The following is a 16,327-nucleotide window of genomic DNA, read 5'->3' on the forward strand; positions in this document are numbered from 1 at the left end:
CTACCTTCTAAACATGCAGCCTCAAAAATAAAGTGTTTATTTTTTAAATGTATTTAAATATATGGGAGTCTGAGAGGGTGATTCTGAATTTGTGCAATTCATTTCCCAAGAATAGTACTTTAAATGTTTTAGCTCAAATTCTACTAATCATTTTTATTGTTGCTATTATTGTTGGAAAATTTGCCTCTTTAAACTTTTAGTACCCTTCTCTTCATCTCATATTTTTATTGTTACAATACATGACAATGTTATTATCCTAGCCTTGGTTGTGTGTTACTACAGGAGGCGCATGAGAGAGTCTCTTAACCTATTTCAGATTTGTACAGAAGTGTTTTCAAATTGTTTATGGAAAAGATTGTTGCATATATTTCGAAATGTATTCAAAGTTGTGTCAGGTGTAAGGTTATCTGGGCTGTGCAAGGAAATTCTGGCATCACTTAGTGTAAATGGTCCATCCTGGTTACTTTGTTTTGGCTATAATACAAGATGCGTGTGCTGCAAAGTGTTTGGGTGGTTATAGCTGATAATAGGTGATGACCGTGCGATCAGTGGCAGATAAGTTTCATGTGGTATTATAAAACAAACAGGGTGAACTGGCTTGAAATTATTGCTATGTCCTACACATTTTTTGAGCATGGTCTTATTCGTTTACACAGTTGTCCAGAGTGAGAGATGACCGTTTCTGTTGTTTGTGTGTGTGTGTGTGTGTGTGTGTGTGTGTGTGTGTGTGTCATAAGCGGGTAGAAAGCAGGTTTTACTGATGCACAAGTCATCTTTATATGCAGGCTTGTATGTCCGCAGAGTAGCGGCTCGTCAGTGCACACACACTTTTCTCTTTCGATCATATGAACAGGCTAACACACACCATTATGATTTGCATTGTTGTGGTTTTATTTCACTGACCACCTTTTTATTAGTATTAAACACATTTTAAACTCCAACAGCACACATTCACCTCACTGCTGGGAATAGTCTTTTGTTTGTGATAACCTTTATTTTCTCAGGGCTTCATTTTCATATCCACTTTCTGTTCCAGAGGAGATGGATTTTTTTTTTTTTTTTTCCACATGCAGGAAAAGCCTCACCCACATAAGTTTGGCCTCATGCAGTAAACAAGTTAGTTGATTGGTTTTGCTTTATATACTGTGATTTAATAAGGAAAACACCAACGTAAGCCAGTGCGAGCAGTGTTGGTGGTACCAGTGCCATGCTTTCCATTGGTTCCTGTTTACATGATGCCCACAGGACGCGCCGTGATTGGTGGCGCTTCACACGTGACCAGGCAACTTTGTACATTTGACAGGGAGTAGGAGGGTTTTGTGGAGATCAGAAAAACGACAGCGCGATAAAAATTAGTATTGTTGCACTTCACAAATTAATGACCATGAGTTCCTACTTGATAAACTCCAACTATATCGAGCCTTCCTTTCCTCCATGCGACGAATATCAGCAGAGCGGATACATCCCCAACCCTGGTGATTACTACGAGCGGCCAAAAGATACGGGCTTCCCCCATCACGACGAACCATCCTATCCGAGGTCAAACTATACAGAATCGGGCTACGATTACGGTAACGTCCCCGCCACCGGACTCGATGATTTCGGCGAGGGGCACCACGCACAGCCGCAACCGGTTCCACAGAGCCACGGTCCTCGCCTCACCGCGGCCCCAGATGGTGGCGCAGGGGCAAATGCCAGCAAAGACTGCAGCCTCGCCAGTGAGGTATATCCCGGCGTAGCGAAGGGCAAGGAGCCGGTGGTCTATCCTTGGATGAAAAAGGTCCACGTTAACACCGGTGAGTTATCGTCACGGTTAAATAGCAGAACCACTGAGAAACAACCACTGGAACACACGCAAGCCTATTGAGGCAGCACTAGTAGCAGCCCTTACAACAGCAATTTACGACTATCGAGCAGCAGGGTCGGTAATTAAGGACCCTCGTAAATTTTATTGCCTGTGTTCGTCTGTCGGGGCCATGTGCCTTTGTTGCTTTTTAACCCAAACTACCTCCACCACTGGAGCCGAGCCAAACTGTAATATCCAACCCCGCTGTTTTGTTAATCATTTCTGAGCTTGATCTGTCCCTGGATGCGAGTGCTTGTACACTCGGCATCTCCACATTAAGGTCATGTCCGTAAACTGAAACAAGACAGAGAGTAAAACAAACAGGGCGGCTGTGATTTCCCACCAAATCCAGAAATGCTTCATAGTTTTTTTCAGCATTTAATGTGTCCAGTGGAGGAACTTAAGTGGCTGTGGAATAACCGCTATCACCCTGCATGTAACACCTGCTTGCTTGTATGGCTTTTCCCCCTCCAGTCAATGCCACTTACACTGGAGGAGTGCCCAAGAGGTCCCGCACTGCCTACACCCGCCAGCAGGCTCTGGAGCTGGAGAAGGAGTTCCACTTCAACCGGTACCTGACCCGGCGCAGGCGGGTGGAGATTGCGCACACCATGTGTCTTTCCGAGCGCCAGGTCAAAATCTGGTTTCAGAACCGGAGGATGAAGTGGAAGAAGGAGCATAAGCTTCCCAACACCAAGATCCGCTCCTCCAGCTCGGCCTCGTCCTCAGCCTCGGGGGCCCAGCAGCAGCAGATCAAAACAGGCCAGCAGCTTGTCCCCACGCCGTGCACCGCAGGTCTATAGTGCTTGAATGAACCCCACCCCACAAAAACCCAAATCCAGACTGAGATGGCAAATAACACAAGTGGAATTTGATGGACCGATTCTCAGTATTTTACACACACATGGTGATCTCCCTTTCCCTCTGCCTCTGCCATTGGGCCCCTGTCACGTCCTTTGTACCCTTTCCCTCCCTGCTCGTCCTCGCCCTCTTCATATAAGCTTGAAATTCACCTTTAATTGCCACGGTGGCAACTGAAGTGTTTATATATTTGTTTATTATTATGAAAGAAGGATAACGCACATTCAAACGTAGGACTTGGATCAAAGTGTATCATTATAGATAAAACTGAGTGAGGTAAAAGTAAGTTTGGACTCATTTTCTATGTTCTTTTTGAATATTTTTATTTCTTTTTTCTTTTTTTTTTATCATTGCTCATGGAAAGTTCTAATATACTTGAAAGATATTTAGCGAGACTCTAGATGCCTGTTAGAAATCCAGACGGCTGTTTTAGAGGTATGGCATCAGTCAGAGTAACAGTGTAGTTTGTGTGTTTGAGTGGGTCGGTTTACTGTTGAATGTAGTCCAGGTGACTTTCACATTTAATGTACATAGGCAAATCATAATGAAGGCACAATAAGCAAAGAATTTCGTCAAGTAGAATTATGTTTGTTGGTGTTGTAAGGTCTAGTTTTATTTGTGCTAGTCCGTCCCATGTTGTGCTGTGTTCTAAACTGTGAATATTTGTATGTGTTGTCTCAGTAATGACCGTCGTGATGTAGGCTAGCGTAGACTCTATCTGTCCTTGTGAAATAAATATGTACTTCACTTATAAAGCTTGGCTTTTGGATATTTTGTCATCGCAAAAATTTGATTTGAGGGCTGTATATATTTTTGAGCCGCGCGTATTTTCATGCCAAATGCATTTATGTGTCTCCCCCTTTTTTAAAAAAAATAGATTCTTAATTTGGGGATTGCATTTTCAGACTCAAACATTTTAATTTTTTATGCTTTATATTATTATTTCAGCACGTTGACTTTGATTTTTTTCACATCTTCTATTTAAAATATTTGAATGCAGTGTTTGGAGATGCGTGCGTAAAATTGTGAGTATCCGAATATTGGATAATTTATTTCGCCACACTTTCATAATACTTTTTATGCATTCTTTACTTCATCTGGATAGAATAAAACTCAATTTGCTGTGTTTGGTGCTATTAAAAGAGAGGGTTAACTTGTTAATCAGTGCGTAAAGTTGCGCAGTTTCTCTCGAAGTAAGATTTGCAGAGGTTGAAACAGTTCCAACATTTCCAGATGTTTAATGTATTACCTATTCAAAATGAAGTATGTCTCATATCCAACACTCTGCGTTAAACGTGTTGATATGTCTGATTCCCATCATGTCTTTTCAAGCTAAACTGACTGAAAGTCTAATCCGTGAAATGTGCATGGATGTCATGCGTATTTTCGTGGATAAGGATGAGATGTGGTTGGAATTTAGGAGGCAGATATCAGCTTCTTAAATGTTGCAGACTTTGCTGCTGACACTTGAAACAAGCCAGCCCAGAATTGTTAAATATATCCGGCCACACATATTGTTCTAACTTGCCATTATAAGGAGATCTCAGCCAACTTCAGTGCACCAGAGTGTGAGTGTTGGTCACTACCTGCTACATCCAAACAATAGAGAGTTCAACCAAGGGACACGGCCGTCTCTGGCCAATCACCGGCTCAGAGCACTTCTTCTGACCCCTGACCTTTCGACACACACAATGTTCAGACCATACATCAGTGTTGAGACCTCCGCGAGCCTTTTCTTCTCATTTAAGATTTACCCAGAGACAGCGCGGAAACAAAAACGGCGTTTAGGTGTGAATCTGAGCCATGAATTTTCCCAAAATTTATTCCTAGAGACAGCTCCTCTGCAATTCATCACAGAAACACCCCTGTCAGGCCCTGTAGACGAAGCAGATATGAGCTGAAATGCTAGCATTGTGCATGTAATTTAGTACGTCTTTCAATATGTTTTGGCACTTATGGTTTCTGCTCGATATTTATGCCAATAATATCACAATGAATGAGTTTGCAGTGCAGTTAATCGTAAATTAGATAAACCTGTCATACACACCGAATTTAAACACGTCGGTAAAAGCTTTACATAGTTGTTGGTATAGTTTGTTTTACATCTTTCACATTTTTTCGCTTTTTTTTTTGTCTGCTTTAAAAAACAATCTTGCAGAAATGTTAAACCCCCCTCTTTGCATCCTTTGCATGTTCAGCCCTCCATGCAGCACTCGCTGCAGACATGGAAGCTGTGCAGAAGATGGCGTTTGATTCTGATTGGCACCGATTTTGCGCAGACTCCAAGAAGTCCAACTAGTTAAATTACAGATTTCAAGTCATTTGATTCGCGAATAGAGGTCACTTCCAATGTACTGAAATTTTAATTCGCCCGTTCACGTGACTTGTTGAATAATGAATGCCCCGGGGTCAGAAATAGATCTGAAAATCTGCCTTATTTTCATTTGAAGTGATCCTCTGCAGGGTGCGAGTCAGATCTCTTCTCCCCTGACAAAAGTCTGTCTGCTGGACACAGACCGTCATGACCTGTGAGTAGATATGGCTGTTTCTTGAATTAAGTTTTGTGGACAACTTAAAAAAAAAAAATGAAATCTCTCAGAAGTGGCGTTTGTTTCATGATGTTGTTGCGCATATTCATTGATATTGTTATATTATTTGTTCCAGATATGCATTGTTGTGGAGTTTCTGAGGTTGCTTATATCACAATTTTCTTATTGTTAAAATTAAAAAATGCATTTCTCAATTTGTATGCAAAGCATTTTAGATTACTTAAAAAATACCTTCATTACTTGACGTGTATGGATTTTGTGCTTAAAATTCTGTATAAATCATATTTGTACCTTGTGTCATATCAGACCTTTCAGTAAATATGATACAAGACAGCAGATCTAATTTTCCAGAACTTCTTAAATCTTTAAACCAGACAAATTAAGATGATACAATTCACCCTTCACTTTGCTAATAAATGTTTTATGAGTCTAAATATTTTTGCAATTTCTTTTTAAATTGTGAAGTGTGTGAAATGATACTACTCATGTGGCTGCACAGGTGGAAATGTAGTGTTGTTGTAACTGAGACTTGATGCGAATGATGAGAAGTCATGTTTGCAGAGTTTACCTCAGAAATACTTTATGCCTTCAAAGGGGTAAAAAATCTTAGTTACTGTTTGTATAGGACAATTTACTCTTTCTGAAAGATATTTTAATATAACTTTTCAATGTACAAATGAGAGTAAGTAAATACAAACAACAGTAACAATGCAAATGAATTATCTGTTGCTTGAAAGAGCTTTTCAATGAGACTGAACACAATGGTCAATTTAGACAAGTTAAACATTAACAAAGCCCCGAGGGTATGTGACAGTGTATAACAACAGAATCATGACAATAATAGTTTATAATTATTTATATTTATTATTGTTAGTAGTAGTCTTAGTGGTATTATTAGTAGTAGTAGTAGTATTGCTGGGCTATTTTGCACTTACCTCCACAGTGTAACTGACAGCTATAGCACAAAAGACCATCATATGTGATCTGGGGACATTTTCAGTGAGAATAAAGAGCAAGCAAATTCTACATGAACATTCAAATTGCTTTATTACAACAACTTTTACGCAGACAATTACGTTGTCCTAGTCCGTCTGCATCCATGAGAGATGGCTCTAAGTCAGCTTAAGCGTTGAATTTCGCATTAGCCTTGATGATGGCCGGTGTAAACCTTGCAGAAAGAGTTATCTTCGCCTGAGTGTATCGGTAACCCAAGCCTGGCTGTTAAGAGCTCCGAGTGTCAACATTGTGGGAAGATATGGACCGCCGTCTGGCCAATATCCAGAGGTCTGCACCCCTAACTCCTCTTCGCTGACAGTGATAAGGAGCCTTGATTTGTGTAAATAACTCTGAAACATTTGTTTTATTCTAAAACTGTTGAGATTTAAAACATAATCAATCAAGTACTACTTTTGAGTAAATGGGGGGGAAAAAAAGGTGCAAGAAAAAGTGAAAAAAGTAGGCTACCAGCTGAGGGCCTTTTGGTTTCCAAAATAACTTCCCACTCGACTCTCTGTGTTTCTGCCCGGGTCAGGGAAGAGTTCAGGTGCGGTGGCGAAAGGCAATGTGGGATTATCTTCTAGTGCACGGTCATGTCGGGCCGTAAAAAATCCTGGTGACAGCTCCACTTCTGCAAATGAAGAACAAAGAAAGAAAAGGGGAAAAAATATTACAAACACAAACATTCTGTTTCAGAAAAGTCGAAAAAACGTGCGTAAAAACTTCAGATTTCAACCCTTCTCATTAATATTCCTCCTCTTTTCTTTGGTTTTACACGTGTTGAAGGTGAATTAATAAGAGCTGGTCTGCTTCTGTTCCTGTCTTTAAAAGTTTACCGCTCAACTTGTAGTTTGAGAAGACAAAGGCTGGTGTGGGAGTGGGATGCTGTCTATGTCCGCCCCGAATGATTAATAGATGTGGTGGGATTTTTCCACGCCCGCTGCTCGGTGTTGACGGAAAACAAGCGCCAAACGGTGCCGAGATGAGAGAAGCTCTTCCGGGGCTATAGGACTTTTGGCATTACCTGAAGTTGCAGCAGCCAGATAGCATTCATGGCGCCCGCATGACACGCTCTTTAGAAAGGAATTAGTTGTTATTACGGTGTTTTTTTGGCAAACGACAGCAGGGACTGTGGCTTAGTTGGCACTTTTTACCGTGGCACCGGCCCCCCCTCTCCCCAACTCCTCACCCCCCTCTCCAAACGCTCCAAAAACTCTTCCTTTGCACAAACCTGTAATTTCACTCAGCTGGTCATAGGAAACGCGTAAGAGCATGTAAGTCGAATGGGGGTCCATGTAGTGATCAGCGGGGTCGAGCAGCCACTCTTTTCCCTCACCTCCACTTTCCGCTCAGTGCTGACTGACACGCACACACCACGACCACCAGCAGGACGAACACCCTCCTTATGTAAGACAGGTAAATGTGTGACTTTTGTTTTCCTCAGTTTGGCCAACAGCATGCAGGTTTTTGCTGATGGAGAACCAGAGGCTGACTAAGTGGTACTACAACCAAACCGTGAGACTGAGGGCAGGGGGGCGATATTGAGTAAAGCTCTGGCTCAGTCCTGGCTGTGTTGTGCAGAGAGAGGAGAAGAGGTTTGCTGGAGTGATGTGTAATCATTATGCCACCCTTAAATGGTATTTTGTAAGGGAAAGCCCTCTCCATCTCACATAGTGCGAATTATCACGCTGCAGTGCAAAACAGTCTGGCTTTAGCTCGGCTCAGGGCTGTGGCTGCACTTGAAACTCAACATAATACAGCAGGATTAGCTCTTTCAGCCGCTAACAGGCACCAAATATATGGCACTTTAAAACTGACAGAACAGTCTTTCCCACTGAATGGGCGACACGTGGAAAAGCTGCTTCTCTGCGAGAGACTTGCTCCTCTGCCAGATACATTGCAGTGACACATAACCCTCTTTTTTCTCCCTCCAAACTGATCCGTTTCTCCTCAGGGGCAATGACTGCCTCCATTAATGATTCACGGGCTCAAATAAAAGGGATTTAAGTTGACGTTGCGTCACGTGAGCGGGGCGCATAATACTGCGCGATGTTATGGCACGGGGAAGAAAACCGGAGCCCCGGTCTGGCCATATGATGCTGATTATATGCGGGTTACCCCCACTTTCCGTGAGGGGAGTCCGGGCTTTGTAGTTTTGTTTATCGAGGGGAGAAAAAGAAAAGAGAGTGGCAGACTGAAAGAGAGACGATCCCGGGTTTGTGGATGTATTATACTGCTGTCACGGACGGATATGTTTTTCCACGCGGACAGAGTCAGAGCGCGAGCTTTGGGAGGATGGATTTTATTTTGAGGTATTTCCGCCGATTGTTCATTACTGTCGTGAGTTATTGCTGCACGAGGCAGAGGTCAGTAAAAAAGGGGGTCCAGTGGTATTTAGCAGGGCGAGAAAATAGACAGGTACCAAAGAAGCTATCGATATTCACAAATCTGTTAATATCTCAGATTCATCACAACTAATCAAGCGATGCATAAATAGGCCTACAGAATTTACACACAACATATGGAGGTAACCATTCAGGGATTTATCTGGGCCATTAGGATTCAGACATTGTTCCATTTTATGCCTCCCAGGCTTAACATTATATCAATATAATATTACAGTCCTGTTAGATTTTGTGTAAACTTAAAAATACAGGAGCCAAGAATAAACCATTTCTGCTTAAATCACATCTTTAATATCATGATCAGACATTTGAATAAATAGGCCTGTATAAGCGTTTGTAAATAAAGCGGCCATTTAAATATCGGCTTCCAAGACAAACCCAAACAGAGCGCATGGACGCTCCAAGATGCAACCGGTCCTATAAAACAAAAACAGCTCGTGTCTTTACGTGGGGTTGTTTTTGTTTTTTTTGTGCGTAAATGATACATCAAGATGGGCTCCATAAAAAGCAGAGGAAAGCGGTGGGGTTGTGTCGCTCCGCCAGGGAAACGAGGATATAATGGAAGACGGAGTGTCATCGAGGACCGCGTGGCCGCGCTGAGGTCACGGCGCTCCTGCTTGATTTATGGGCGCGGGGACTTGGGGAAGATGGTGCACGAGAGCTAATGACTATTCGATCCGTTTGTGGAGAAAATGCAGCAGGGAAACAACAAACACGTTATTTGCATAGGCCCGTTTCTGTGTTATTAGTGATATTACGCAGTTAGGGAGCAATATTTGGTTATTATGTTTTTGTGCGAGAAGAGTCTTTGCACTTTGGCTTTTATTTAAGCAGTTTGTTTATTAGTTTCTGATGGGTTTGTGCTTCCTGCGGATTCATACATTTTAGTTTTTTATTTTTGTAAAAAAAAAAAAAACCTAGAGGTTACGGTTCCTCGAAGCTATGGAGATATTACTACTTTAACATTTAGACTTTGGAGGCTTTTGTTAAATCCATGAAATTTGACCTAAATTCTAAATATCTTGAAAATGCTTGCATCGAAAATCTTAGATATAGGTTTGCCAATTTACCAAGTTTCCTCTTTTACGTCTTTTTTTTTTTAAATCAGGCCTGAGAAATTACGCATTCATAAGAATTATTATTCATAATCACATTTTCTAACTACATATGGAGCGCTTATTCAAAAATCTAATTCATACTAATATACTTTACACGTTGGGCACGTTAAAAGGTTGCACTATCCTCTGAGAAATTCAAAATTTTTATTCCTCATTGCAGAAATCCAGCCAAGTAAATTCAGGCCATCGCACGGTCTCCGAGACACCTTGAACTGCCTTCGGTAAGTCCATATATCTTTATTGATTTGTGTTATGAATGCTTGATGGTGATATCCTTATTCAATTTCTAATAAGTACCACACACGCCCACCCAAAGCACTCGCAGGGATAGAGAAGCAGCTTATGGCTTGTACATTTCCTTGTAGCAGCAATATGACCAGCCCGAGAGCAATAATTCCTTCTCTTCCACTTGTCTTTGTGGTGTAATTTGTCACTATAAAAGTGACGAGGGGAATCGCAGCTCTTGGAGCAGTGCCTCACTCCTTTCAAAAACTACTTTCTGTGAAAGCCATCTGCTTGTAGCTGCTATAGTTTACTGCACTGAAGTTTTACTTTTTTTTTTTTTTTTCCTTTCATCAACATTTCAGATTTTATTCCTCCACGTTGTTTTACGCCTTATTACGCACGGCAGCATGGCAGCATAAGACCACCACCTCAGTGACATTTAACCCTCTGCTCAGGGCAAAATTAAAGAGAGAGACGAATCAGCGTTTTGGCAGAACACAAAGAGGTAAATAATTATACAGAGTGACTACTCTGGTTTGAAAAAGAAAAAGCCGAGTTGGCTAAAAAAAGAAGAAAAAAAAATCCTCACGCGTGAATTTTTGTCCCACTCACCCTCCCACGCCGTCCGTGTGTTCTACCTTTCTTTTAAATTGTGTCATTGAATTTTGTCCCAGAGCCTGAAACCAGCAGAGAAGCTGCAGCTCTGGACGTGTTTACAGCCCGGGGAAGCTTGAGAGGACATAAATCTAATTTTTTTTTTTCACTCTTCCTTTTGGCTGCAAAAGCCAGCATTACCATGCAGAGGGATTCCCCCTGCTGCCGGCTCTCTTCTCCCTTGCTCCTCGCTGCATGTCCTCCTCTTTGCCTTTTGGTGATGAAACTTCTTCCCATTTTTCACACCCTGCTCCCGGTGGGGTTTTCCCTTGATATACATCGAAACAACTGCTTTGATCTTGTGCTTTTTAATCTTTAAAAACATAAAAAAATATATATTGGAGAGGCCATGCATGCAGTAGAATACCTGACGCTGAAATGAAAACGAATTCCTTGTGGCAAAAGATTGAGAATCATATGCAAAAAATGCGGGTTAATGATTAAGCCTGTGGATAGAAGCCCTTTATGTCCCGTGGAAATGGAAATGCAGCATGGTCAGCGGCTGATTATTCCTTTGTATTCTCCCCTCACTCCAACATCTCATGCACTGGGCCTATAATTCCACTGCAGGACGTGGAGAAAATAATAAGAGAGAGCAACAACAACCTAAAAAAAGATTTAAAACACTTTACTGATGGACTTAAATGCTATTTCTAACGATGCATTATTTTTTTTCTAGACACACTACCTCATTTGGTTGGGGGAGGAGGAGAGGCAGCCACTTGATTTGAACTGGCTTTCCAAGGCGCTTCTTATTTGCATAATTTTTTTTTTGTCTATGGTGACGCTCTGGTTCGGGGCAGTTCACTGGTGTCTGCTTGGTACTGGTGAAGGATCACAGTCCAGCATAGACTTGACTGAGTTTAATATTGCTATAAAGCCCTGGTCATTGCTCTCTAGCATGACGATAAATTCAATCTTGGGGCCAGATAACTCTTATCTCGCTGACCTGACTGCTCACGCCTGCTTTCGTAATCTCGGTTTACCCATCCACGTCGAGTAGGAAAAAAGAAAAGCAAGAAAGGAAAGGGGTTTCTCTCGGCTCTTCCCTTTTTTTTTTTTTTTTTTTTTTTTTTTTTTTTTTGTTGTGGCTGCTAATGCCTCGTGTATGGCAGGGCGCAGTCTGCTGCTGCTGCTTCACCCAGCCAGCCCTTCCTTTAAACTTTTTCCTCTGGATTACTTGCTTTGATCGATTCCGTCGCTGAATGAGAAAATATCGCTCGGTGCTCTGCATTCGTCGTCAGAGGATAAGGTAAGCAGGCCAGAAATAGGCTCCCCTCGGTTGTAAATGGCGGAGTTTGTGTGTCGCGCGGTGATTTATCACCGTATGACTTAGATCTCGGTTCAGGAAGAGTTCACACACACAGTCAGGCAGCCAGATTTTCTCTAACGTGGAGCAGGCTGCACCGCGTTAGAGAAGCTCAAGTCTGTCATTTGTCTCTCTTTCTCTGCCATTTATGACTCTCGCAATGGCTCGCCTGGAGATATACTCCACAAAGCTTTCTGATATCTCTTCCAGGTCATCGTGAGTGCAGATATAGTGAAGACACCTTCTTTCAATCTGCGGTTTAGCTGCATTGAGGGCAAGCTCAGGGCTCATTTTAGACTGATTTGCTTCTTGTTATGCACGGCTGCACAGACCCAGGGTTGTTCGACATTTTCATTTGTTTGTGTTCATTTAATGAAAATGTATTGTGGTTGTATGGCTGTGCTCCGGGACTAGTCTATAGGCTACCTATGGATTGTGAGATAAACAAGTAATATTTTTTTCCTGCAGCCCACAGTAGTAACATCGTTATTGTTGGGATCACATTTACGGACATCACACCAGGGCCTGTTGGTTTAAAAAAAGTTTAACTTAGTCGTATTATTTGAATTTACTTAGTTTTTAATTACCTTATTTAGTTACCAAATGATCTGCTCATTGATTAAAGAGACTGCAATGGTTAAAACTAGTTCAGACAAAAGAAGTGCATGCTTTCAAAACCAAATTATAAATGAATAGAGCGGCTTTAAATGTAAGATTTATATTCAAATATATTATAATTATTATTATTATTGTTATTATTATTAATATTATTATTAATGTTATTTGCATGTTACTATTTTTTAATGCCAGTGGTAAAAACACAGGGAGTCCACATTAAATATTCCTCTTTCATTAGTAATCTCACCCTATTAAAGATGACCCTGTGGATCTTATGGTTTATAGCTTCCCCAGTAATCTCTTAAAGGCTGATCCCCATGGTTACCTGCGTGAATTATTGCGGTTTAGGAGCAGACTCTAGCTGTGCCATCCCAGGTTTCTGTCCGCCTGAGTACCGGGCTTGGCTGCTCACCGGGTCGCTCATTCCGAGCAGGCCGTCCCGGCCCACTGACCCCCATATATCACGGCGACGGGCCGCCGCGTAGACAGCACCGACAGCAGTCATTATTATGGGCCTGCGAGGAAAAGTTCACACCGTGGTCATAGAGATGCACGGATGCCCGCCCGGTTTTACAGGTTCTCTCTTGGCTCTCTCATTCATCTTGTAGCATGCAAAGAAGGAAAAGAGAAAGAAGAGAATGCGGTTGTGTATGCTTTGCGCCAGGTGGCCAGGGAAGCACGGCGTATTGAGGTCTACCCTGTTACTAAGAAAGATGCCTTTTCTTATAAGCAGCGAACAACATAAATGGGTTAAAAGTCTGTGGGAATATGCGGAATATTTTCACCTGCTACATAGGAAATTAGATATCGTGTTGACAGCCATGTCTGTACAATAACAATGTAACAGAAATATTATTTTCCTGTGTGGTAATCCGCTAATAAGCTTTTTCCTAAAGCACTCCTTTTTTTCTTTTTACCTATACAGCATTTTGTGTGAACTGTAACTCTATATTCAGTTTCATTGTTAATAAGCTCAGAGGTTTAAAATGTCATGCAGCTTCTTGTTAGCTCCTAAAATTGATTTGGCAATCTGAAATGCTTTTGAAAAGGTTTTTTGTTTTGATGTGGTTTGGCACAGATGGTAATACAAGGTTAGTGCGTGCCTTTGTGCCCCTTGTAAGCCATAAGGTAAACGGTAATAGTCTACAGAAGTGTTGGCCCTATCTTGCTTCCATAGTCTCCAGTGTCAGGCCTGTATTGAAAAGTAAGATGGATCGCCACCATTTCTTCTCCTCACAGTGCTTCTTGTAACCCTAGGTTCACCCGAGGAGGCCATTGGCGGAGAGGCGTCACGTGACCACGGGGTGCCAATGTTATTCTACAAGGGTGTCAAGACCCTGTCAGTTTCTGAAATAAATATTGGGAAACGGCGAGATGCAAAAGGCAACCTACTACGACAGCTCCGCAATTTACAGTGGCTACCCATATCAAAGCGCAAATGGCTTCAGTTATGATGCCAATCAGGTCCAATATCCCCGGGCCTCTCATGTGGAAAGTGAGTACCATCGACCTGCCTGCTCCCTGCAGTCTCCTGACGGCTCCGTGGCTCTGCAGAAGCCGGGGGAGATGGCGGAGAGCTGCGACAGGACCACAGCCATTCAGGCGTCGCAGTCTAAGGTTCATCCCGAAAGCAATCAACCGCAGGTGCCGGTGTCAGGCCCACCCCCTCCCTCACAGTCCCCCGGTGCTATCAGCCAAAACACAAGCAACGGGTCCAACCAACCCAGTGCCAAGAACGGCTCCCCGACCTCTACTGCTCGCGGCAAACAGATCTTCCCCTGGATGAAGGAATCCCGTCAGAACACCAAGCAGAAACCCACCAGTAGCTCCAGTTCAGGTACTAAACACTGCTGCTGACATATAGGCAACTTGATAGCCCCTGACCAAAAAGTTACATGAGTTGTGTTGAAGGAGGACACAGTACATAGGGGGTGTGAGTGGGTGGTAAGGTGTTAGCAGGGAGTAGGGCAAACCGCAACAGGACAATACCCCTGTAAAGGTAATCATCTCCCCTTTTTCTGTCAGGGCAAATTACTCTGTATTTTTTAAGTCATTGGTTTGTGGGGTTAGATTGCATTATATACATATATTGTTTGAAAAAATATATATAACACGCCCATGACACAGGCAGACTATATGTTCAAGTATATATTTTATTGCACCCACATCATGCAAAGATTTGGTCACATCTTCTTGAAAATTCTCAAAAATGAAACTCCAAATAATGTCCCACCATTTGTCCCTGTGCCCTGCAGCTGACCTGTCCCTACTGTAAACACGCATCTCCACTGATCACACAATGTTCCCGGAGAGACAACAAACAAACACGCACGACAGTTGTTTCAGTTTGTCCTGCTGTTTTGATTAGAGGGAAGCTTGGTGGGCCAGAGTGGGGGGTTGTGTTTAGGAGGGCTGTTTATATACATAGAGCCAACATAAAGATAAAGAGATTCACATCTTCCCATGACCGTCTTATTTTGCAAATTTTGTTGGTAACATTTCAGTGAAGGTGCAGGTAGTATTCGACAAACGAAAGTAAAGATATGCGAAGGCAAAGTTCAGTTTGATTTATGTTTGGGAGGGTGCTTTCGTTAGTTTTTAACAACCCGTAAAAGTGCTAACCTTTTAGGTACGTTTTACGCACAGCCAGATCCTGCTGTTATGAGGAGAGGAAAGCTTTGTGGGTCAGGGTTTTGGGGTTATTCATTTACACAGACCCAACATAAAAAAAGAGATGCCTTCTTATTTTGTAAATTTAAGTAGTTAGTTTTCTAATAAGGTTACAGGTACTACAATGTAAAGTAAGGTGGCACCTTTCAAATAAGTGAATTATGATTTATGTTTAGGGAATGTTAATTCTTAGTTTTTAACAACACGTATGGAAATACTTTTACGCATGTTTTACGCACGTGATCCTGCTGTTTAATGGTAAGAAAACTTGATAGGCCAGGTGGGGAATGTGAGTTTAGGGTGTTTACTTGCATATTGCTAATTTATATGATGCTTACCGTCCTGTGACGTTCATATTTTGTAAATTAAATGGCTAATCTTCTCATTCTACTATAGATGGTCTTATATCTAAAAATGCAAACATTATGGCGCCTGCTTTTTTCACGGACGCTTTTTACGCACTTAAGTGAGCCAGATCTTGCTTTTGTAATTAAAGGAAGAGTTTGTACGCCAGGGTGGGGGTTTGTGTTTGGCTCTATGTAAATAAACACTCTAATCTAAAAATTCAGAGATGCTCACCTTCCCACGGCCCTCTCATTTTGTAATCTTTTGGGTAAATTTAAAATTAAGTTATATATACTCTTCTGCGGTAAGAAATTAAAATGCAAAGCAGTGTGTCGCCCTTCATTGTGATTTATTTTGGGGAAGGTGTTTTTATTAGTTTTAACAAAACTCTGAGGTGCTAACGTTTATGAAAAGTGTTTTACGCACGTTTTACGCACCCACGCCAGACAATAATCCTGCACTTAACACACATTTCCCAAATCAGTGTCTTTTATAAATCAAACTAACTAGACTTTTAAAAATGAATTCACAAATAATCATATAATAATCATCATTAGCACAAGTGATTGCCCTACATACGTCGGCATTCCTCCTGTTAACTTCTCTTACATCTCTGTAAGAACCTAAAGGGTTGGGTTATGTCATGCTGCATTCCTTTTGCTGCAGGTTTGGGCGACAGGTAGTGAAATTTATTAAGTGTTGGCCGTCTGCCATGGCGGTAAGTAGACCAA

General features: G+C 41.9%; 2 protein-coding genes across 6 annotated transcripts in view; both read left to right on the forward strand.

Annotated features, from left to right (window-relative positions):
* hoxa3a (homeobox A3a) overlaps positions 1–16,327 on the forward strand; it is a 31,630-nt gene that overhangs the window by 12,788 nt on the left and 2,515 nt on the right. Inside the window, exons 4-6 of one of the 5 annotated variants that reach the window (XM_027287318.1) lie at positions 9,936–9,996; positions 10,363–10,505; positions 13,839–14,418. In XM_027287318.1, the coding sequence (XP_027143119.1) occupies positions 13,956–14,418 (463 nt within the window). In that variant the 5' untranslated portion in view covers positions 9,936–9,996; positions 10,363–10,505; positions 13,839–13,955. The other 4 variants (XM_019275446.2, XM_010757210.3, XM_019275445.2 and 1 more) reach the window with 4 other exon arrangements.
* hoxa4a (homeobox A4a) lies at positions 2–3,454 on the forward strand. Its single transcript, XM_010757207.3, has 2 exons — positions 2–1,796; positions 2,321–3,454. The coding sequence occupies exons 1-2, from the start codon at positions 1,379–1,381 to the stop codon at positions 2,647–2,649; spliced, it is 747 nt and encodes a 248-aa protein (XP_010755509.1). The 5' UTR covers positions 2–1,378; the 3' UTR covers positions 2,650–3,454.

Source organism: Larimichthys crocea, chromosome XIII (assembly GCF_000972845.2).
Source record: "Larimichthys crocea isolate SSNF chromosome XIII, L_crocea_2.0, whole genome shotgun sequence".
In the NCBI taxonomy this organism is placed as follows: domain Eukaryota; kingdom Metazoa; phylum Chordata; class Actinopteri; family Sciaenidae; genus Larimichthys; species Larimichthys crocea.

Excerpts from the sequence above, each read along its gene's own strand:
- hoxa4a (XM_010757207.3), top strand. The coding sequence starts at position 1,379 with ATGACCATGAGTTCCTACTTGATAAACTCCAACTATATCGAGCCTTCC. Across the intron at positions 1,797-2,320 it reads AAAGGTCCACGTTAACACCG|TCAATGCCACTTACACTGGA; the intron begins GTGAGTTATCGT and ends TTCCCCCTCCAG.